Raw genomic sequence first — 23,463 nt, 5'->3', positions numbered from 1 at the left:
GCACTGAATTGCGCCTTGTTTTTGGTTGTAAATCCACCACTGGGTTGCGCTGTGGCAGACGGGCTTTTGCTCTCCCAGAAGGTCCAAGGGTTTTACCAGCTCTTGGCTTCTCGACAGTTAATGAGAAATGTGACATCAGTTTTAATTTTGATCCTCTGTATACAGTCTGTCAGTTGTCTCTAGTTGCTTTCAAAATTTTGAATGTTTTAGGGTTTTTCTTTATCTTCATCTTTCATCTGAACACACGAACACACCTTTCATTGCAAATGCTTCTCGGCCATTATTTCTTTGGAAATGGCTTTTCCTACCATCTTCCTCAGTAGATGGCAGCTCGAGTGCCAGCACTGGTCTTTCACCTTGTTTGCCTGCCAGGTGAGCTGCCCTTTGAGCTTCCAGGGGTCCTGTTTCCATCCCCCAGATCCCTGTAGGGGTGATAGGATGTGTGGTTTTACACGGGTTCTTGGCATCTGAACTCAGGTCTTCATACACTTGTTGCTAGCACTTCATCCACTGAGCTATCCCCTTGCCTCATCAGTTTTAAAGCATTTTTGAAGCTTCCCTTTTCAGATCTCTCCTTCTTATTTCAAGCTGCCCAGCCCGGAGCTCATCCCCCATGCCCAAAAATCTGGTGAGTAGTTGGGGTCAGTCTGTCACTAGTGATCGGTTGGAATTTGACAGTGGGTACAACTGACTGCAGAAGCTGCACTTTCTGGGTGACTGCCTCTTGTCCCCCACACTATGTAAGTGCTAATGGTCTTTCGTTTGTCTTATGTCTGGACTCTGTGAATGTCATGGCCATTATCCGTGACTTACCTTCCTGCCTTTATATCCTGTGATCTTTCATTTCTCTGAGACTTTCTCCACTGAGAGTTTCTCATCAAGTTATCTGCTACTACACATAAAGGAAAGACCTTCTTGTCTACATGCCACAAGAGAAGCAACCATCACGTTCCCTGGTCACATGGGCATTCTTGCTCAATTCCCTTCTCTCATCATGATCTCTGGGCTCAGCACTCCAGTCTCAGCCTGGGTCTGATCCCTCCTGAGGTAGCCTGTCACCACCCAGAGCCCTCCACTCCGTGATGGGATTTCCTCCCCATCTCCAGGGTCTGAGGATTTCCAGAGCTCAGCTTGTTTCTTAGCCTGTGTTACTAGCACATTCTGTTTCGTGTTTTAGATTTTTTTTTTTTTAGCAGTTTATGGTTTATCTCAGTCTTGGCTGCCATCTTCCTGCCGCCAGCTCCTTTTCTATGCTAAAGAGTTCTTTTCACGTTAAAAACTTTCTAGTGTCAAAAGGTATACACACAATATTTCATGTTTTGTTGCACATTTAATATAGCTAAAACATAGAATGGCTGAAAGAGTTTTTAAGTTATTCACTAGGACTATATCTATGCAAATTTGAAGATAGGACCCATATCCCATATATGTGGACTGTTTTGTACCTATCATCTCAGACAATGCCTGACACTTGCAAAATTCGTAAGGCTTCCTACAAGTCAGTGGCTGCCTCTGGGTGTTTTAGAAATGTCATAGTGAGTACATATGAGTTTGTAATACATTCATAGATAGTTATACCTCTATACGTCAGTTTATAATCTAAGCAGTGTCTTCAGGAATTATTGCATGGGTTGTGAAAGCAGATATTTTCTGTATTTCATTGGCTGATTGATGCAACCATGCAAAAAATGTGATGATCTCTGGTTGGAATGCTCCAGAAGTTGTTAAATGCACTGTGCTTTTTACCATTCAGCATGGCACTGTAGCCTGGAACATTTGTTCAAGGAATAAAACACAGTAAGGGAGGTATTGCTCTTAGCCAAAGGTCACTGGAAAACGAAGAGACCCAGCAATGTAAGCACTGTGATCCTTACAAAGTCTCTATAAATTCAAAAGAAGAGTGTGTGTGTAAGAACACTTTCATCTCTGGGGTTAATTCCAAAGTGCTGCTAACGGATGTGGCACCTATATCCAACACAGCCCATGTCTATGTTCAAGTCCAAAGAATTTCTTCTGCTTCTGGATTTCATAGACTTTAATTAAAAGATTACCAAGTTTCAAGCTATCATTTGTGGAGATTTTGGAAGAATATATATTATATTAAGCATTAAACTAGTCACCTTATAATCAGAAAACTACACAAGTAGAACAACAAAAAAAAAAACTATGTTTAAAACTAAATGAAACAAGAATAGAAATTTAGAAGCACTCTACAGCAGAGCGTCATGACTTTGCCCACCACCACATCTGGTTTTGCCCCCCACCACACCTGGATTTTTTTGTGTTCGATTGAGGACTTCATTATGCTTGACAGTTACCATCTCCACACCCCTAAGTGCCTGTTTTGAGTACCTAGCCACTAGTATTTTGTTCTGACAACCTGATATATAGCAACAGGCATCCAAGGAAAGAGTCTTGGGAGGGAGAGGGGCGAGTGAGTCTCCAGAGCACTGCACATACGGGAGAGGGGAGTGTGATGTAAATGTACCCACAGTACAGGTCAGGGAGACCCTGTGGGACTTTGATCAGGAGCAGTGGAAGTCTGGCCCCCAAAGGAATGAGAAGGACTCAGCATTTGGGGTGTGGTGAAGGAGGCCCAGGGGAGGGGTAAGTTCCTGGGGCTGCCTGTATTGTACTAATGTGATCAGAGAGGGATAAGAGAATTAGATAAAAGGTATCACTGGCGTCCTTGATCAAAGAAATCAGGGAATAAGTGGGAAAGTGGGTAAAGAGAAAGCGAAAGTAGAGGATTCTTTTGAAATACTTTACTGTGGAAAAGGTCCTATTGCTCCTAGGAGAAATTGAAGGGAAAAGGAAATGGAAGAGGGAGGCATAGGAAGGAAGAAGAGATGGAAAAATTGAGGGAGGGAGAGAGGAAGGGAGGGAGGGAGGGGACAAAAAGAAATCAAAGGTCAGATAAAGTATTATTAAACCCCATGTGTTTTCACATGGTATGCATGAAGCTCTCTGTGCTAAGTGGACCACAATAGGACCTACCAAGGCCTAGGCAAATTCAATAACAGAAGACAATATTACCCGCCTAATGTGGGCCCCCAGAAGACATGCAAGCAGAAAGGTACATACGGATGATGTCACCTCGCATCTAACGCACAGTCCCAACAACACTTAAAGAAGCTTGTGTTGTCAACAGGCAATGGCGAGTTGTCACAGAAGCAGGAGTACACTGATGGCCAATGTTCCAGGTAACAAACAGGCCATGGAGAGAACTCTTCAGTGACAAAGCATGGCTGTGGTCAGTGACAAGGGATGGCCCCATCTTTGTCAATCTCATCACCCAGGCTTTCATCATATTTTCCTGTCTTCAACTGCTCCCTCTTTTCTATCTTACATTATGAATTTTCTTTACACCACTTTTGAAAACAGAGTCATGTGAATGGTCAATGCCTGTCAGTTAAAGAAACACTGTACCATAGAAGAAGGAAAGCAAATCTTGCCATAAGTCTCAAAACTTATCAATCAGAGAGAGGAAGGAAAGAAGGGAGAGGAGGACACACTTTAAGCAAGTCCATTATAGTGATGTTTATAATAGTCCTCATCTGACTACACTGGTAATGATAAAGAATAGCAAGACACAGGGCAAGGGACAATTCCCCAGGTTATAGCAGTGCAGACCCTCAATGTACCCAACAACAGAGCCTGTGGGCAGCACAGCATCTCCCATCCAGGTAGCTCAGGCTTGGGTCACCCTTTACTGGATGAAGATGGCCGACCTAAGAAGAGGTGATTAAACACCCTGGGCTTCAGGTTTCCCTGTATTGACAATTAGAACACTAGTTAAACCTGTTAATGCTGTTGTGTTAGACACGAGTGCAGTGTTGCTAGTACCCAGGATCATGAACTCTGCTGTCTCTGTGAGTCATAGTATTTCTGCCTCCAATCACAGGAACCAAAAACAGGATCCAATAAAAAACAATTTGGCATGTCAGTGACCTTGGTAAATGTTTAACTTCTCTCTCCCCCATACTTCAAGAGCGCCCGAAAAAGGAAGAGATAGATGCATTCAAGAATTTAAACAAGCAGTTCTGTCTTCAACATCATTGGAAAAACACCCAACATAGATAAAACACAATCTACCAAATAAAACTGTGAAATAGAAAAATATAGGAAAAATAAAACCATTAACCATAAAAATGATAGATGTTAAGTCAGGATAACTGTACCTATAAATAACTTAAGTTAAAATGTGAAAATACAGTTTGAGATCATATTAAAATTCAGAATTTTATAATTATATAGGGCACATGTAAAAGTGCTATGTGCTAAAGAGAAAAGCATGCAAAATATAAGTTTCAGTAACAAAGAATAGCTGTGGTCAGTGACATGAAATTTTTGTATTTTTATATATACTTAAAATATAAGTAAATGTAGTACAAGAGTCACTGACTCTGAATCAGGTAACAAAGTAAATTTATAAATAACATTGTACCATTTGTATCCAAGTGATACAGCAGTAATTTCCCCACAGTGTGCAACATACCATTCAAGAAACACCTTTTTCCATGCAGAGATTCTTGAAAACACTAGTACTCAGCAGCTATCCCATAATACTTTTCCTGGAAGCAAGTAAGTTTTGTAAATTGACAAGGAATGTAAAGTACATGCGAGATTTGTATCTACCTGCATTTGTGATTGGCTTGGAGAACCACAGACATAGATTCAGGCTCTCCCAGACTCACAGTAAAACCTGAAGAAAATGTGCTGTTAGCTACTGGTTTCCCACATCCTGGAGGTAGCAGACATGTATTGCGGTAGACTCCAGAAAGCTGAGAGAGAAAGTATCCTATTAATAAGATGGGTGTTCCTCAAGGGTCACATAATTAGACGATCATAGGAAACTGGGTGCATATAGACTTGGAAACAAGGAAGTCCACACGTACTGGGACAGCCACCGTGGTTGTGCAGAGTGGATGAGTTTGTCTGTGCTAAGTTGCTATCAGACCACCGCCTTGTTAGTGATGAGTCAGGCTGGCTTCTCTACACAGTGGAGAGAGAGCTAGGCAGAAACCACCTTCTTTCATATGCATGATCCCCCCTTCCCCTACTGAGTTCTCTGCCCTAGAATTTAGTCTTCCTCCCCCATACCCAAGGTGCTGGAGTTGTCACAAGGGCCTGGCTGGAAGCCGTGCTGTCATGTTGGGGATGAGGGATGCAACAGTGGAGACAGACACATCTCTGCTCCTCAAGAAGCAGACAAGGGGAGACTGGTTTGTGTGCCGAAAGATCCATTAAGGATCGGGGTTCCCTTGTTGTCTTGGTGGCACCAGCATTAGACTGTCACCCATGTTCCAGGAAACATATTACTGTAATTGTCTGATTGGCCAACTACATTATAATAAATTCATATATAGCCCCTACTAGGTTCTTAATAGAAACATGCCTACCAATGCCAACTGCTTCAGGCTTTCTTTCATTTTGTTCTTACCCATGTGTTTTCAATGTTCCTATATTGAATCCTGATCTGAAGTTCAAAATCAAACCTGGCCCAGATGGTAAGCAAACAAACAAACAAAATATCCTAACAAAATCAACAATTTACTAATATGCCCGCAGTGCAGGTGATGTGTGACCAAGACACTTGACTGTGAGATTTGAAAATTGAGAATGTGCCCACTTTGCTCAGAGATCAAAGGCATCCGTCACACCTTCAGGTGACTAGGCGCCGGGGTCAGTCACACCTATCTGAAGGGCTGAGGGGACTTCCACCACCACCACCCGCAGCAGGGGCCAGCGCTGCACACTGCCCTACACAGCCTGCTGCACACTTGTTTTCACAGCTGTCTCTCCTCTCTCCTTACAGGTTGAGATTGAGAAGTTGGACTACCATCATTACCTGCCTCTGTTTTTTGATGGGCTTTCTGAAATGACGTTTCCCTATGAGTTTTTTGCTCGGCGAGGAATCCACGACATGCTGGAACACGGAGGGAACAAGATTCTACCTGTCATTCCTCAGCTCATTATCCCAATAAAAAGTAAGTGAACAGGTGAAAAAAAAAAGCGCCTGTCTGCGTCTCGCAGCGCCGCATTTGACAACTTGCTAATTAAGCAGTAAAACAAAACAGACCAAGCTGATCCCAAGGTTTTGTGGGGATTTTTATAAATTGACTTACGAGGTCAGACAGCTGAAATCTCAGGAAATAGTTCTCATCACTAATACTACACCATGACTTAAACACAAGCAAACCAAGCCAGTGAGAACCATACTAATTTGCGATACAGCATGGTCCTGACACGGTGTTCAGACTCTAACTTGTCCATTCAAAGGTAAAGTGTGTGACCTTTTATACGTTCTGCAGCCAAACCCCAACTAAATGGCACCTCTAAATAGCACCTTAAAAACTGAAGTCAAGTAGAAATACAGTTTTGTTTTGTTTTGTTTTTGGAATATCTATGAGATAATAAGAGTCATAACTAGGAGGGAAGGGAAGGGGAATCTGGAGCACAGAGAACAGTTTCTTAGCACGAGGAATCTTTACCCTACAGTGGATTCCTCCAGGAGACAAGGGCCAGGAGTGTTTCTGGTTATGAGGCAAAGATAGGCCTCCTTTCTACCCTTTGCTCGGGCGTGACTGTCTCCAGCTTGCCTAAGAGCAGCCTCTTCTATAGTTTTCTGAAGTTGTCCGGTGAGTTCTCCAGGCACCAAACTAGGTTGTTGGGTTTGTGTGTGTGTGTGTGGGGGGGGGGGGGTTTTTTTTTTTTTTTGGGGGGGGGGGTGAGGGGGCGGGGTTGGTTGGTTGGTTTGGTTTGGTTTTGGTTGGTTAGTTTGGTTTGGTTTTGGTTTTGCATCTGATCTTCTTACCTTCTGTGGAGCTAGTAACAGAATCACCACAGGCCAGCCTGGTGTTCATTACCAACACTTGGAGAGGAGAATCAGTCCTAACTCCTCACCACTTACCACCACACCCAGTGTGGCTTGCTGTGGCTTTTGCTGTCACCTCTGATTAAAATCAGAAGGTCTGAGCCTCTGAAAATGCCACAAGGGATGAAGTTCTGCCATTTCCACACCGTGAACAACCCTAGGCATTGCTACCTCCCAACTTTGGACGAAGCTTCCCCATGGCTTGCACGGCATAACTGGGACCTTGCCTCCTCTCCCTCCCTCATGTGCTGTGTCACCTCCTATCCTGGCCAACTGCTTCCCAAAGACTGGAAGGCTCTTTCTTGGGCTTCTAGAGTTTCGGGACCCACCTTAGTTGTCTTGGGTGTGACCAAAATGAAGACAAATGAGTTTGGCACTGGGTCGGAGCCTGGGTCTCCCAGCTTTGCTTATGGTTACCTTTCACTGATTTGAAGTAAGTAAGCCTTGTAAAGATTTGAAACTCCAGCATTTGGCTCCCATCACTCTTCCCAGAGTCAGCTCTGGAACTTTCTTTACTAGATTTGAACTCTTGGAGAGTTCACACTTCTACCAAAGAAGGGTCAGAGTGACCTCATGTGACAAGGAAAAGTCCTTCAAATGGGCCCTGAGTAGCCAGCTGCAGCCCTTCCCTCACCTATCAGCCACCTGAAGCCATCCTTACAATGCCTTCAGGAACAAGACAGAGCTGAGCTCACTCAACCCCTCTCTGCTTGTGGTTTGCTCTCTCCACAGGGTCTCTTGACTTACAGATGTTCACTTCTAGTTGAAATTCATTTCTTAATGGATGATAGCAAGTTTCACAAATAAACAAAAATCAGGAGCCAGAATGTTCTCACCAGGAACCATCTGACCTTTTTCTCCTACACCCAGGGGAAGAACAATAAAGACCAGGTCACTTCCTACTCCTTAAAATACTATGCGTTAGAATGGATGCCTCTGTGGGAGCCTTCCATGTTCCCCTGAGGAAGATGCTCCAGAGCAGAGAGACAGTTCCTATGCAATATTTTGATTATTTTTTTGCAATTAAAGCAGACCATAGCAGAGAGTGGCAACCCTAGGTGAAGGGACTGTCAATCTGTTTGGTCTGTATTTGAAGACACTGAAGGAGCATAGCATTATGAAAACAGAATTGATGGCACCTACACATTTGCTGATAATCAGAAACATTTTGTCATGGAAAACCTGACCAAATGGCATTTGATAGCACAAGGTTCCAATAGCCAGGACAATCTGTTCCTGGTGCTGACTGTTGCATGGCAGTCCAAGGTGATGTCACCAAATACCCATCGTCATCCCATCACTGGAAGCCAAATTTCTGATTCTCTGTGCAGCATCATGCAAGGTTCAGCCCTCAGTGGAAAATGCCATGTGCATAAAACACCTCTTTCAGGTGGAATGCTGGAATGAGGCTAATTGATCTAGAAACAGGCTGATGTACATAATTGGCATAACATGTAACAGCTGTGTGTACCTTGTTTTTAAACTATACTATTAGTATAATTGTGATTTTATCCAGGGGCAAAAATTAACCTTACCATCACCAGCTAGCAGTTCTGATTACTTTCTACGAAGGCAGAGCAAAATGGATTAATTCACTGTGAGGAAAAGACGCAGGATCGGTGCCTCTGTGCATTCCCAGAGTCCGGGATTTATTTCTTAAAAATTACAAAACTGATAATCCTAAAGTGAAACACAGATGCACTCATCAGGTCTATTATTTATTTCCAAACTGCAAAAAAATATATAATAAAAATATTATTTTTCTCTTTTTTTCTTGTTCATCTACTCAGGACCCAAGCTTTATCAGGCTTCAAAGAAAAGTGTCTCATGTTTTACAGTAGCCAAATTAGCACCCACTACCTCTTCCATTTATATCACTTCATGGCAAAAAACACCTTTGCTCCTTTCTCTCAGTTTCCACTCTCAAGTTATTCTGGGTTAGAAGCTCCAAAATAATTTAGCCCATTATACTCAGGGTGAGTAATGGAATGTCCTTGATAAAATAGGCAGGGTCAGTAGCACAGCACAGATTGCTAGAAACAATAGTAAGATGTTTTGTTGTGGGAAGGGGAGAAAAGAAAGAGTGCTCTGGCAGTCTGGCCTGGGAATTATGGATTAATATTTGATCTAGTTAAGATGAGGAACAATTATCCCAAGCCAGCAGAGCAGCCACATTGAGCATCTTGATTCTGCACATGTCAAATGCAGAAGAGGGTTGAAAATGGAGCCAGGAGAAGGGAAAAGGGCTAGGAGAAACTGCAACTGTGTCTTCCACTCCAGCAAACTAAAGAGCAGCACCATAGTACGGGATGGGACATTGGGCAAAGTCCCAAACAAACACGCACAGGCATGCACAGGCACGCATGCATGCTACACACACACACACACACACACACACACACACACATACATGCTGCCTCATGCAGACAGACAGACAGAGACAGAAAGAAACAGAAAGAAGACCTGGAATGACCAAAGGAAAAGAATACTGTTAGATTGCCTATTGAGGCAGAAGAAATATAAACATGTAGAATGTTGTTTGCTATTCTTGAAATTCTAGACATTATTGTGCACCTGCTCCTCACCCCTTCCCCCTCCCCAGCCTGGTCCTAAAGAGGAGATGTCACATACAAAGAAGCCAATCTGAATGTCGTAAGGGAAACTCACAAGCCAGAGGAGAGCAAAAGTCTCCAGAGAGTTGGAAAAAAAAATGCCAGCTGCCCAGCACTAGGGCGAAAGTGTAGGCCCATGAAGAGGCAGGCACAGAAAAGACAAGTCTACAAAACACAGGTGAACAAAGAAAATTAACAGGAAGGTGGGACCCAAATGGAACTGAACATGGGTACTGCCCAGAAAAGTTCTGGGACAACAAGAACAGAAACCAAAGGCAGAGGTATAGCAAAGGCAGGTTGTGAGGAAAAACTACCTCCTTGATCATGCAGTCAAAAATTCACATGGCACAAAGAAAATATATGAAGCACCCTTCTCAAACCACACTTGCCAAAGAAAGAAGGAAGGGTGGATAGAGAGAAGGAAGAAGAGAGATAGAAGAAAGAGAAGGAGACAAAAGGATGGAGAACAAAAACTCCTTCAAACAGCTGTCCAGGCAAAATGCTGAGCATCAAGAAAAAAGGTAACTAGAGCTCACAGTTCACAGCAGAAGCCCAGGCTGCAAAGTAAAAGGGAGGCTATCGGGTGGGGAGCCATGCTGGGCACCTTGTGCTCCCAGGTGAGAACACGTCAGGATGCCCCTGCCCCTGTGATTCCCAAAGAGGGATCTCAGGGTTTGTAAACCTCAGGACCAGGAGTCACCACTCCTAAGAGTTAAGTGCAAGAATTCAGCAGGAAAGAGCTTCACAACACAGTGACAAAGTGATAATTTTGTGGTGGTTCAAAATCCAGGAAAGTTGGGGTCTAAGCTTTCCAAGTCAACAAATAAGGCAAAGAAGGAGCCCCCTAAAAAAGCACATAATAAAGATGATGAACATGAAATCAGCTACATCAGCTGGGAAAATTAACTTTCCAATCTGCTCACAAAGGACAAAATACAATCTGAACATAAACTCTCCGGAACAAAATATTGCCTAAACATGAAGAAAAGACATTTTTAAAGGCACTAGTGCTTAGCTTATTTTATTTTTAGAAAAGTAAATTTTGGAGCTGGAGAGATGGCTTGTTGGATAAAATGCTTACCAGGAACATGTGAGGACCTAAGTTAAGCTCTACAACCTCTATAAAGGCTCACACAGTGGTGCATGTCTGTGCTCTCCGTGCTCCTGCGCTGGGGTGAGAGGTGGCAGGGAGAATCCCTGGAAGCTCGAGAGCCATGGCAGACAGCAGAACAGCAACATGAAGAGGCACTGACACAAGGTAGAAGACACGGGCAGGACACCTAAGGTTGCCCTGTGACCTTCAAATGCACTGTATGGAATACACACACCCATGTTCATATACATGTACACACAAGCACACATCATACACAAAATTTTTAAAAGTAAAATTTAATACTAAAAAGTTCCAAGGCTATAAAGAATATTGATTTATGTTGATGAGCATAGTCTCAATAAAAATTTGATTTTCACGACTCTCTGTGCACTGAAAACTGAAGAGTAACCATCTGCTTAACCTGATGCCTTCTGTCTCTGGAAGAAGAGTAGATCATAGACCCCTTTCCCAGAAGAGGTAAGATGCTTGTTGATCATCCAATATCTCATCTTTGGCTTTCAAATCTGGACTCTCTATCAAGCAATAGAGACAGGGAAACCTTGGACAGTGTAGACATAGAGGGAACAAAGATGCCACAATTCTTTCAAGCTGCCAGGCTGCAGCAATGCCAGCCATGGCAGAAAGGGAGCTTATGTGACCAGACTCTGCTGTGAAAGCCTGGTATAGGACCACAGGTGCAGAGTGAATTGTGGGAAGTAAATGAAGGCTAAGTCTCTCCATTCTACTTATGGGGTGGAGAGATTCCACTTTATCCATTATGTGGATGATTGCAGAAATACATAGACACTCTGAGTAGCCATGCATGAACGCAACAGATGGTCCAACATGTGATATGTAAGGAAGGCAATGTCAAGGCTGTGTGCAAGAAGGGAAAGGAACACAAGGCACCCGCTGTGCCCACAGAGAAATTGGAGAAGGGATTCTCGCATCACAGGAAAAAAGTTTTTTCTTCAGGAGCACATGAGGGAAACTCATTCTGTTCGAAGCTGTGGTCCCCATACACTGATAGGAATTTACCTCTCTCCTGGAAACATCCTTTGTTCCATCCTGACTACAGTACCGATATGTCAATTTTCATTAAATGAACAATCCACTTTTTATACTTCATTAATCACTGACAGTCACTTACTACACTAGACTATAACTTAACCTGCTGGGTAACTTAGGTTGGCTCTCTTGCCTGCTTGATTTCAGCCTTTCATAAATCTCCTGATGTGTCTTAATCCCTAGTAAGAGAATGCAGCTTCCCAAGTGTTCAGACATCAGATAGCCACTTGTTTTATTTCTGGAGTCAGTAATACTTTGCCCTCCACCCTGTCACCATGGCCAGGACCATGTGTCCCTGACCTACCGAGAGCCCTGGCATCGTGCACGTGACCTTGCTCCTTGACAGTGTGCTTTCTCACCATCATACCAGGGCATGACTCCCTCACCATCACACCAGGGCATGACTCCCTCACCATCACACCAGGGCATGCCTCCCTCACCATCACACCAGGGCATGCCTTCCTCACCATCACACCAGGACATGCCTTCCTCACCATCACACCAGGGCATTCCTTCCTCACCATCACACCAGGGCATGCCTCCCTCACCATCACACCAGGGCATGCCTTCCTCACCATCACACCAGGACATGCCTTCCTCACCATCACACCAGGGTATGCCTTCCTCACCATCACACCAGGGCATGCCTTCCTCGCCATCACACCAGGGCATGCCTTCCTCACCATCACACCAGGGCATGCCTTCCAGCAACTTTCTGAAGATGCAGGAAGAGTGTAACTTTTAGTTCTTAGAAATTGGAAAATCCATAAAACTCGATTCTTAGTTTTGTAGTGTTGAGAATAATTCTTCTTTAGAAATTTAAGGTCATATTTCTGTGACTTGCCAAGATACGTCTTGAAAATAGTATAGTTTGCTTGGCATTGTGGTGCACACCTTTGATCCCAGCTTGCAGGAGGTGGAGGCAGGCAGATCTTTGTGAATTCAAGGCCAGCCTGGTCTACTCAGATGGATTGCAGGACAGCCGGGGCTTTGTAGAGAGACCCTGATTGTAAAAAATGTTATAATTTGCACTTCACTGGCCTTTCATTTCTCCACCAATCTCTTGGATCTTTTTGTTATTTCTGGAGATTAAAAGTTCCATGTTGATGTGTTTTGGTTCTTTTTCCATTAATTTTACTGGGAAATTTGAGTTGAAAGGCACATATCTTGGTAGTAGATACTCACCAGACATTGTTGCTTCAATGACTTCTCTGTTTTCTTTTCCTGCCTCAGACCTCCTGAGCAGTGCCTTGTGCACCACGAGCTGCTCTCCCCTAAGCTCTCTGCTCTTCGCTTGTTTTTCCATCCCTGCCTCATAGTTCTACATCCTGGAAATTTCCTCCACTTTTCAAACATTTTAAACATTTTCCTCCCAAGTTTAAAACATTTTATCTCAGTCCTTCTTAAGTTTTCCCTTTTTTCTGATATTCTTTTAATTAGCATCTTGTTCCTTTTTGACAATACTGTGTTAGTCTCTCATCTCTCAATGCTGATTTGCCTTAGATTTGTTTGTTCTTGAAGGGCGTTTTGGAGAGAGAGGGAGCAGTACGTCATGCCCTTCTACATAAACCGACTGTTCCTTTGTTAGCGTTAAGTTATGCAAGTTAATATGTTAGTTACGAACAGCTACAGTCTCATTCCCAGCTGGGATTTTTGGCTGTAACATGCAGCTGCCACAACCTGAAGCACATTACACTTCTCTGTATGACACTGTTCCCTCACCCGTAAAATGCTGCTGCCAGGATTTCAAGGTAAAGGTCGGGGTCTGGTCAAGTTTGAGTCTAGTCTACACTACACAAGATCCTATCTCAAAACAAAAACAAAATCAGACAAAAAATTATAAATTGTCATTTTTATTGGCAACCTTGGACAATGAAAAGAAACTCTGTCATCATGATATAAACCTTAAAATACATGTGTTCTACCAAATGTATGGATATTATTAATAAGATCATTTACATACTATTCTTTTTTAATATATAGGGATAGATGTGTGCATGTGTTGTGCATGTATGTGAATGTGTTCATATGCACTTAGAAGCCTGTGTTCACTCAGGTTTGTGGAGCCCCATAAACCATTTTGGTTGAGCCAAGAGCTCATGAATGAGACTACTCTAGCTATATAATGTGCTCCAGCAATCCCTGCCTCTGCTTCCCAAGAGCTAGGATTACACGTGTAATGTCACACCCACTTGGCTTATGTTGCAAGTGCTTTATTTATAAAGCATCTCCCAGGCCACCATATTGCTTTCTTCTTCACGAACAGCTAAGCAAAGGACTGAGGATGTTATATAAAAGTCTCTCACTGTAGCACCAACGCCCAGTACTGCTCTCAGTCTGCAAGCTTTCACTGGGCTTTTTTGGAATTGGATCAGTCAATCCTTCCAGCAGCCCTGGGAGTCGGCTACCTTGCTTCCAAGATGTATGTGTGTGTGTGGGGGCGGGGGGGGGGGGTGTCCAACTCAGTCATGTGAAATGGAAGATGGTGCTATGTCACACGATTCCCAAATGCTAGCGTCAGAATGTGAACCACACCTGGACCTCGGTACTGTGTGTACAGCTCCGGGTCACCATGGCCACAGTGTAGACAGAGCACCCACTGAATCAGTCGTATTCTGGGCCTAAGACGAGACTCAGAGAAAGCACCAAAGATGGAAATCACATAAAACACATTGAATGATAAAAATGTAAGTTGTACAAGAAATCAATCTCTAAAATGATAGCTGAAACATTTTATTTTGAAAGTAAGATATGTGTTGGTAAATAATCATGAGCCAAGTAAGAAATAATAATTATTTATACATTAGAAAGCATGTTAGTGGCACAATAATGAAAATGTTTCAATGAAATTACAAACATTCCCAAGAATATTGCCAGAAATTAAATTCAAATAATATGCTTTTTGTACAGTGTGACGAAGCATTCATTTAGAAAAAAAAAATATAGCCTGAAATATAAAGCACATTAAAGAAGATCAAACCAAGTGGCCATCTTAATTAGCTATAGAGAAAGCATCAGCAGACACCAATGGAAGAATGAATTCTAAGTGATAATATCAAGAAAATTGAGAGGGAACAGATCAAAGCTCAATGTTGCTTGATATCTTGAAATTATCAGAAAGAGCCCTTTATAGTTTTAAAGACAAAGAATAGGGTTCTTTGATTATGATAAAGAAAATTGTATCAATCAGAATACAGTAGGCTTTACAATAGCAACCAGTCCCTAAGCCCTAGAACATAACACAGTGAGTTACTTAAAGGAAGAAAGTGCACATTCCTAAGGGTTAGTGGGGGGTGCCTGTACTAAGGTAACTCTGGAGCCCAGCCTGATTGACAATGCTGGTAACAGTACTGGAGGAAGCAAGGGTGTCTCCCATAGAGAATACAATTCGCCTCCTCATCCTGAAAGTGACACCTCTCACTTCTAGTCACTGCTCAACAGCCAGACTCTGCAGAGCTTGTCCCACCTCAGCAAGGCCCCAGAGTCCAAACCTACCCTAGACATTATGCATAAGCATCTTTCAGGACCTCTCTGTCCTTTTATGTCCATAGAAGACTGCAACTTCCGGTCCTGGTGGACAGTTAGCCCTGAGACGCAGCCACCTAGCTTCCCCTCCCTGTGGAGGACACAGTGAAGCGCCTTTCATCTCGGCCGCTTTCATCTGCTTGTGCTCACCATCTGGCCCACAGGGATCTCCTCCTCCCTGTGTGAGTCTTAGAAGTCAGCTAGGTGGGGCTTGCATGCAGATTTCTCACACACCCCTGCTACAAATCTCTTCCTTCTAAGACCCTTTCTCCATTTTCTCCCTACCCCCACCCCATGAGGCATCAAGTCCTGCTGCCCGATGCTTTCTTCCACCCAGACCATTACACCTTAACTTAGACAAAAGCTTTAGCCTCCAGGACCTATCACCACCCTCCTTGGTGATATCTCTGGGTTCCCAGGGTGTGCCAACAAGTTTGTCACCTTCTCAGTGGCTGCCTCCATTGGCCTATGTGACAGAAAACTGACCATAGAACTTGCTTGGCTCTTTCCTAATTCTCTGTCTGCTGTCACCAGCTCACATGCCTCAGCACTACATGGCCTTCAAAGTCCTGCTCCTCTATTAATTTTTCTTTATGCCTCCTTACAGTCTTCCCCCAGCTCCAGTCTTGTCTCTGCCTTTCACCCTCTCCAGCAGAACGTTGTAGATTATGTCACTTAGAATATATATACTGTTAAACAGTACTCTGTCCCCACAGCATTTAATGGGCTGGCTACTGCACAAGAAATGCATCATATATTTCCAAAATCAATATAATGACGTACATAACTGTTCTCCTCACTGAGATGTGTATAAGACGGCATTTTTTAAAAGTAGGATGAGGCCATTTGGATCTGCTAATGTGCTGGGCCTTGTGTAAAAGTGCCTTGTAGAGATGCCTATGTATCCTGAAACCCCAATTAAAGACTGTAATCCTACGATGCTTCCTGTCCACTAGAAGACAGATGTTATGAGAGTAAATTTCTGTTTATCTAAGTCTCCCAGTGAGATATTTTTGTTTATGACCAGCAGTATGCACTTCTGAGATGACCTGCTGGAGGAGAGGTGGCCTGGCTACACCAACTTATAGAATCCATGGCAATCGGCGTGTGGAAGGGGCACAAGACAGTGCCCTCATTAGGACACCTCTAATGAGCTAAGGTCACCTGGCTGGCTGCACCAGCCGAGGGCACATGCCCAGCTTCTCCAGTTGCTGTGGCTGAGTAGGAGGGAACATAGTGACTTCTGGCTCAAGAAGCTTGAGTACGAACACTCAGAAAACAGAATATTCTCCTAGAATGACATCCAATGGATGAACAGAAAGAAGAAAGGACCGATGGAAAGGGATAAAATGTGTCACAAAGCAATAGCATGTTGTGACAAGTCTTAATTAGCAAACATGCTTGCATACATTTCCCTTTTAATGACCTAGTCATTTTACTCATGTTTCAAAATTTGACAAGTGCATTATTTTGAAATTAATAATATACTGCAAAAAATGGTTTTAATTCAAGAAGAACAATTAGACTTATTTTTGAAAATTCGGAAAAGAGGTAAATTACTTGGGATTATTTTGATTACAAGATACTAAAAAAGAAACATGATTTAAACTGTCTTCATAAAGTTTTGCTCTTCATAAAGTAGCTCCCATGACTTAAAATTCACTTCAGACATATTTGCTGTGGTGGCTAAATTTTTTCACTCTCTGCTATGGTATGTGAAGATGATTGATGTCAGCTTATCCCAAGTAGATACGGGGAGACTCTGCTCACCCTCACACCCATAAGTAAAACCAAGTGCCGGCAGCTCTGTACCTCTGTAATCCCAGAGAAATTAGGCAAGTACATCGACTGCACATGCCCAGAGTTGTTAGAGCTGTGACCAAGGGGAAAGGGGGCTTACCTGGCCAAGTAGTCTACAGTGTATCACCCACACATAGTAAAGATGAGGACAAGAAGAGATGGCTTTCCAAACTCTGTTCTTCTACATTTCTTGGATATCCAATTCTGGAGAGCCAGGAGTCTGTCTGCCTTTTCCAATAGACTGTGAAGGAAGACATGGGTATGTGCCATGATCAAGAAGTGACCAGTCTGAGATCTAGGATTATCTGATGCTATGGCAAGCTTAGCCCGTACTGACCCATTCGAACAGCAATTGAAAATCTGCAGCTATCAAGGGAAGAGAGACCAGCTAAGAATCTTATAATTTAGAACCTTTTTCCTCCACAGGGAGACTCCATCTTGTGAGCTGTCAGTAACCTGGCACTTAAGACTGCCTTCCCTTGTTGCCTTCTTAAGAACAAACAAAGCACATTAATTAGCAAAGCCATGGCCTATGACCCACATTCTAGTTCGGGCCCAACACTCTATGCCATCAAGGTCAGGAGGAGAGTTCTCATCATTTCTAGAGGAGGAGAGAAGTAGAAATCTTGGAGAGCTTTAATGAGTTGAGCTCCTGGGAAAGCAGCCATACGCAAGCACTCCCAGCCACACGGGCTGTGGAATCTCACTGTTAGACACATTTTTTCATCACACTTAACCTGGCCATTGCCATGTTGTCTTCACTATTCCATCTAAACAGAACTATAACACAAAATCTTGTGTCACCGTGTGAGTCTACTGATGACAGTAGACCCATTGAAGGCACCTTGGTGTTAGTCCAGGCCAGAGGCTAGATGACAACCTCTGAGATATTGATCACACATGTGTTCACCTTTCAAAACTAAAAATCCTTCTGGTCATGTCATGAAGTCACGTCCTATGTGAACAAAGACATCAGAGATGCGTTGTAAAGCATAGCAGTGGCAAGAGTGACAGAAGCAGAGATGACAGCTGACCACGCCAGAAAGTCATGATAGAGTCAGAGGGAAGGTGCCAGAAACAGCCACAGGCACTGACAGGCAATCTTTTCCTGTCTCAAACAAGCCAATGTCCATGCTCAGTATTGGGGTGGAACACCTTATTGTCACAATGGGGACAACAATGGCCCCCAGCATATTGGATCATTTCTGTGGCAAAATGAACTATTACATTTAAAGCTTTCAACAGAGCATATAACATGAATGTGAAAATGCCACCATCATCCTCTGACTTAATGTTGACATCTTTAAGTCACCCAAGCTAAAGCCTCATATAGACAGCAGGCAGCCATGACATTATTCCACAGTGGATGCAGATTCAAGTTGTGCACTGTTCTTAGTTACACCATATTGTGTTAAAAAGAAAACAACGCAGTATGTTTTCCAGTGCTTTGCCTGGAGAGACTCCATTTTACAGGTAGCATTTAACCCCACTTTGAGTGACAATGCCTTAGTCACCATGGCTTATGCCTTAGGAACAAGCCACAGGTACTTACAACTTAGGAAGAGTCTTGTGCCTTGGTGGACACATGAATAGAGCTGTCTGATACCACAAGGCACCACTTGTTAAGTAATGCATTCTTAAGGATAAATGTGCTGCTTCAATTTATCAAAGTAAATGGAGACACAATGAAATCATAGGTATACTAAAACTATATCTTGAAAACTGGGCCTGCAAACTCACTGAGCTCAACAGACTAAGGAAAGGGTATACCAGCTTCACCTGGCTGCCTCATGTGGCTGTGGTGATGGCCTCTTCAGATCTGTCACCTGACTGACTACCTAGTGTGTGCATCTATGCAACCGTCCATGAGAGAAGTCCTAACCCATCCCAGAGGCCTCAGCTCACCTTGACTCCTCGCTGTTGATACAGCCCACCCAAATGGCTGCCTGCCTATCTGCCCATTCCCCCACTCACCCATCTGGACATTCCATGGGTCTGTCCACCTCTATGTTCATCTGAACCCAGTCCTGTCCTTTGCCTCTGTGCCCTCGATGATCCTGCAGCTCACTTCTGCATCCTGATTAGACCACAGGGCTCACCCAACTGTGACCTCAAAACCTGACCCTCCAGCAGTCTCTCCAGCAGACCTCCAGCAGGGTTACTTATCTCACTCCCACATGGACTCTCTTGCCTCTTGGTAGGGCCTCCGTGAAACTCCCTGAACTCTCTGCAGTGGCCTCCTTAAGCTTTCTCAGCCATTCTATAACCTGTGCATGCTTTTGCTGTGCAGTCTGAGAGTTCATACTGCTGCCAATGAAACCAGTGTACCTTGTGAATGTATTAAAAAGCCAATAAAGTCTGACAGTGAAGAAACACAAACATTTGTCTATGTGTCTGAAATAGCATGCTCAGACAGCCTACCCTGCTTTCTGAAAAATGTCATGAGCTTTGTCTCTGTGACTGTGACTTATTCTCTAAGAACAAACCGCTGATGCCCAGGACCCAGCATGGTGAAGGCTCCCTGCTGAGTCCATGCTAGAGTCAGTTCACTGGCATTTTTAACGATCTCCTCATTGCCTGGTCCCAGTGTGTACCAGGCCATGGGAGAATGCCTCATGACTGAGGGGATGCCACGAGAGAGAGGAGCACAGTTATTAGGAATGCAGGCTTTGGACTAATGCAGGAAAAATCTAGCTTGCATTACTGAGCTCTGTAGTGTTAGGCCATTTAATTCTTTCACCCTTCCCAGGAGATTAGAAATACCATTGTCCAGAGGAGTTATAGGATTGTGTAATGAGAACATTACTGGGGAATAAAGTGTGTGTGTGTGTGTGTGTGTGTGTGTGTGTGTGTGTGTGTGTTCCTATAGTTTCCTTCTCTTGGTATATTCTCAACAAGCAGGCACCAAATTTGTTTCAGTTCAATAAGATACACTCAATCTACAAAAGAAATTATTTCTATGGAACTGAAATGGCTCAGGTACTGACCTCTGACATATCCTGCCAAGGGAAGGTTGATCCCAAAACCTCAGTGCATGCTACTGGGAATTAAGTTATTCACACAGGAATAGCAAGAAAAGGAAAAGGGAAACCCTAACTCTTAATCCCTCTTCTAACCTTTGGGATTTGGTGATAGTTTTGTTTGTTTGTTTGTTTGTTTGTTTGTTTGTTTTAAAGGGCAGGGTCTCACGTATCCTGGGCTTGCCTGAACTTGCTATGTAGCTGAGGATAGTCTTGAACTGTGTCCTCCTGTCTCCACCTCTAATGCAGCATTACACCCAGTTTCTGTGGTGCTAGGGAAAGCCCTGGGCTCCAAGTATTCCAAGCATACTCACTGTCTGTCAGTTGAGCTACGCCCCAGTCTTCCATCTCTATGTCTTAACGACTAGAACAGCCAGGCAGTTGTGGTCAGATGTCTTGCTAAAGCACTCTGCTTACAGTCTCCTTTGTGAGAAAGTGTAGAATATGTTATGTTAGCTTGCTTTGCCTTCATCCAGTGAGCAAATTCAGGTTACTAATAACCCCTGCTGTCTTCCTATATGATCCAAATTGCTTGCCCAGATAATCACTCCTAAATTTGTACCAGAAATTGCAATGAGGCTTAGAAGAGTGTACTCTTCCTGCCCTCCTTCAGGAAAGACTGGGCTCCTATATCATGGAAATTGTTCTGTCTGCCCGCCTTCTATTTTGCATCCCAGAATCCCCTACTTTGTATAAGGCCTTGTGGGTCCTTGATGACCATTGAAAACTGTGGCAAATGTAATGACCTTTCCTCAACCAATGTAGGGAATATACTAGTGCCTCTTAGCAGCAATGCCCACTTAAAACAAACATGGTCATTTGATTTCACTCTGAAAATGATACCAAAGCTAAGTCCTTCTTTTGGCATCATATAGCACCCTGCTTCTTCAAGGTGAACTGAGTGGACATCTGGGTACAAAGGGCAAGGTGCTCTGAGAGAGGAGCCCTGCATCACCAATGCTAGCGCATACCATGGAAGCGCATGCTCAGCTGCCGGCACCGGCACTCAGTGTGTGCAATGCCCACACCCAACTTCAGCTACAAGAATGAAAGGAGTGTGTGGGAGATAGGAGTCCTCATGGTTCCTCCCGCTCACCTAGAATCTGTGAGTATAAATATGAAAAAGTGCTGGTGACTGCATCCTTGAGTATGTCAGTAACTGATGCCTTCTAAACAAATCTGTTTAAGCAAATAGAAGAGTTAAAATACTTAATACAAAGAAAGTCCCAGTGCTCAATTACATTAATGGTCCTAAAACAATTCAAAAATTAAAATAAATATACTAAAATAACTTTCCACCCTATAGATGTATTGTCTTCTTTAACAATCCGATAGTCTTGGGATGTTTTGATTGTTCCCAATCATAAGCAATACTGGTTTCAGCATTCTTTCATCACTGAGCACATACCTTCATACTTAGGCTAAAGGCCCATGCAGGTGAAGTGCTGGGCTAAGTATCACAGGCATTTGTATGGCTCTAAGAAGTGATGCCCTGAAGAAAGGCTGCGCCTGTCTACGCCACAGCATCTGTTAAAGTCTCTCTTTTCCCAAACTTGCTTCTGCTCTGAATGATAATATTTCAATGACTTTTTTTTTTTGCTAATATGCTACTCCAATGTTATTTGGATTACCAATGAATCTGAACATTCTAGAATATTAACTGCTCACTTGTGTATATTAACCTCTGTATTATCTGCTCATATTCTTAGACAGTCTTGCTGGGTTCTTTCACTAGATGATGGTGGCTATTTGTATGCTATAGATATCAACCTTTATGGCACATGTCAGAAGTATTTTTGGACTTCATGTTTGCCTTTGATTTTGTTTGGTGTTTCTAACTTTAAACAAAGACGATCCACTGGTGATGTTCCTGTGTCTTCTCATCCGCAGTAGCAAATCATATCTAATGGTAGGAAACACTCTCACTTCACGAAATTCCTAGCAATAATGGACTTTTAGGCCTAAGGAAATTGTACGCAGGGCTTATAACCATCTAAGATGAATAAATTTTACCACTTTGCCTTCAAATTGTTTTTCCTTATTCTCCAGCAATTTCTCTATATCTGTAAGCTCCATCCTGTTGATTACACTTGAAGGCAGTAAGCAGTACAATAGAAATCCAATTTCCTGAATAGAAAGGTTCCATAATGTCAGTAGACTCTTCGTGTTATACCTTTCAAAACCTAAAATCTTGAGTTCAAAGTCCTCACTTTACAACTTGACAACAGCTGCAAAATACACACGTCTCCTTAAGCCCCAAAATCATACTCTCTTTATATCTGCTAACATGCTTTCTCAAAGGAAGAGACCTGTGATTCCTGCTCCCCACTCCCAATCATAGTTCTTTAATTCCACTGGGAATGGAAGAACAAAAAAGTCTTCCGGCTTGATGTGAAGAGTCAATTCCTCAAGAAGGAGAACCAAAAATCCATGAACTAAAATGGAAATGGGCGAGATAAAAAGCAAATCCTCGTGGGGCTGCTGGGATGGTGATGGCCTGAGTGCCTGGGCTGGATCCCTAAGGCCCATGTGAAAACTCAGGAGGCTGGTGCACTAGCAATCCCAGCACAGGGGAGGTGGGGCAGGCAGAGCCCTGGGGTTTACTCATCGGACAGCCTAGCCTATGCAGTGAGCTCCAGTGTGTGTGTGTGTGTGTGTGTGTGTGTGTGTGTGTAATATATATATATGTACACACATCTCCAGTTGGAAAATAAAGGTACAGTTCACGCATACACACACACACACACACACACACACACACACACACACACACACACACACACAAGACATCAATAAGGTCTACAGAGCAAGTCTCTTCCCTGACATTGGGTGTAGATGTGCATACTCAAGGCTATCTTATTGCAGCCTTTGTAAACCACACACAATGGAAAAACTCATTCAAAAGCCATTACAGACACCAAAACTGCCACATCCCATCATTTGTCCCTCATGGGCCTCTCTGCCTTTGATGTTTAAGTGTTTGTTTGTTGTATTTTCCTGAAAAAAAAAATACAAAATGGGCAGTTATGCATGACTGTGAGGCCCTTATTGGAAAGTGATGGGAGGGAAAGAAGAATGGGGAGAAGGGACAGAAACCTGACTCTCTAGTGCCTGGTTCTTGCTGGTAATCCAGCAGGTCCTCCGTGAGTGCACCTACATATACATGTGCTCCTCACCAAAACGTCCTCAGGAAAACTACAGTCAGAGTTCTAAAAGCAGGTAACGCAACCTGAATACCGCAGTGCACTCTCACCTACCCAGCTGGAGCAGGCGCCTTGCCCCAGGGAGGGCTCTGTGTTTCCAGTGGACCTCCCTCCCTGCCTGGAAAAGTCTGTGGCTGAATAGCATCTATTGATCGCTGAGGTTTGTCCTGTGTCGAGGAGAGTTCAGCAATCCTGAACCAAGGTTGATTAACCCTGTGATTGGCTGCTTAATGACCTTGTCTTGTCAAGTACAGTCCTCATACTT

General features: G+C 43.4%; 1 protein-coding gene across 2 annotated transcripts in view; it reads left to right on the top strand.

Annotated features, from left to right (window-relative positions):
- Pacrg (PARK2 co-regulated) overlaps positions 1-23,463 on the top strand; it is a 437,183-nt gene that overhangs the window by 237,092 nt on the left and 176,628 nt on the right. For both annotated transcript variants that reach the window (XM_006523353.4, NM_027032.2), the window contains one exon: positions 5,819-5,990. In XM_006523353.4, coding sequence (XP_006523416.1) covers positions 5,882-5,990 — 109 coding nt within the window. In that variant the 5' untranslated portion in view covers positions 5,819-5,881. The remainder of the gene's footprint in view (positions 1-5,818; positions 5,991-23,463) is intronic.

This window comes from Mus musculus, chromosome 17 (assembly GCF_000001635.26).
Source record: "Mus musculus strain C57BL/6J chromosome 17, GRCm38.p6 C57BL/6J".
Lineage (NCBI taxonomy): Eukaryota > Metazoa > Chordata > Mammalia > Rodentia > Muridae > Mus > Mus musculus.
The sequence above is the reverse complement of the archived record's forward strand: the minus strand, read 5'-3'. Positions and strand labels throughout refer to the sequence as shown.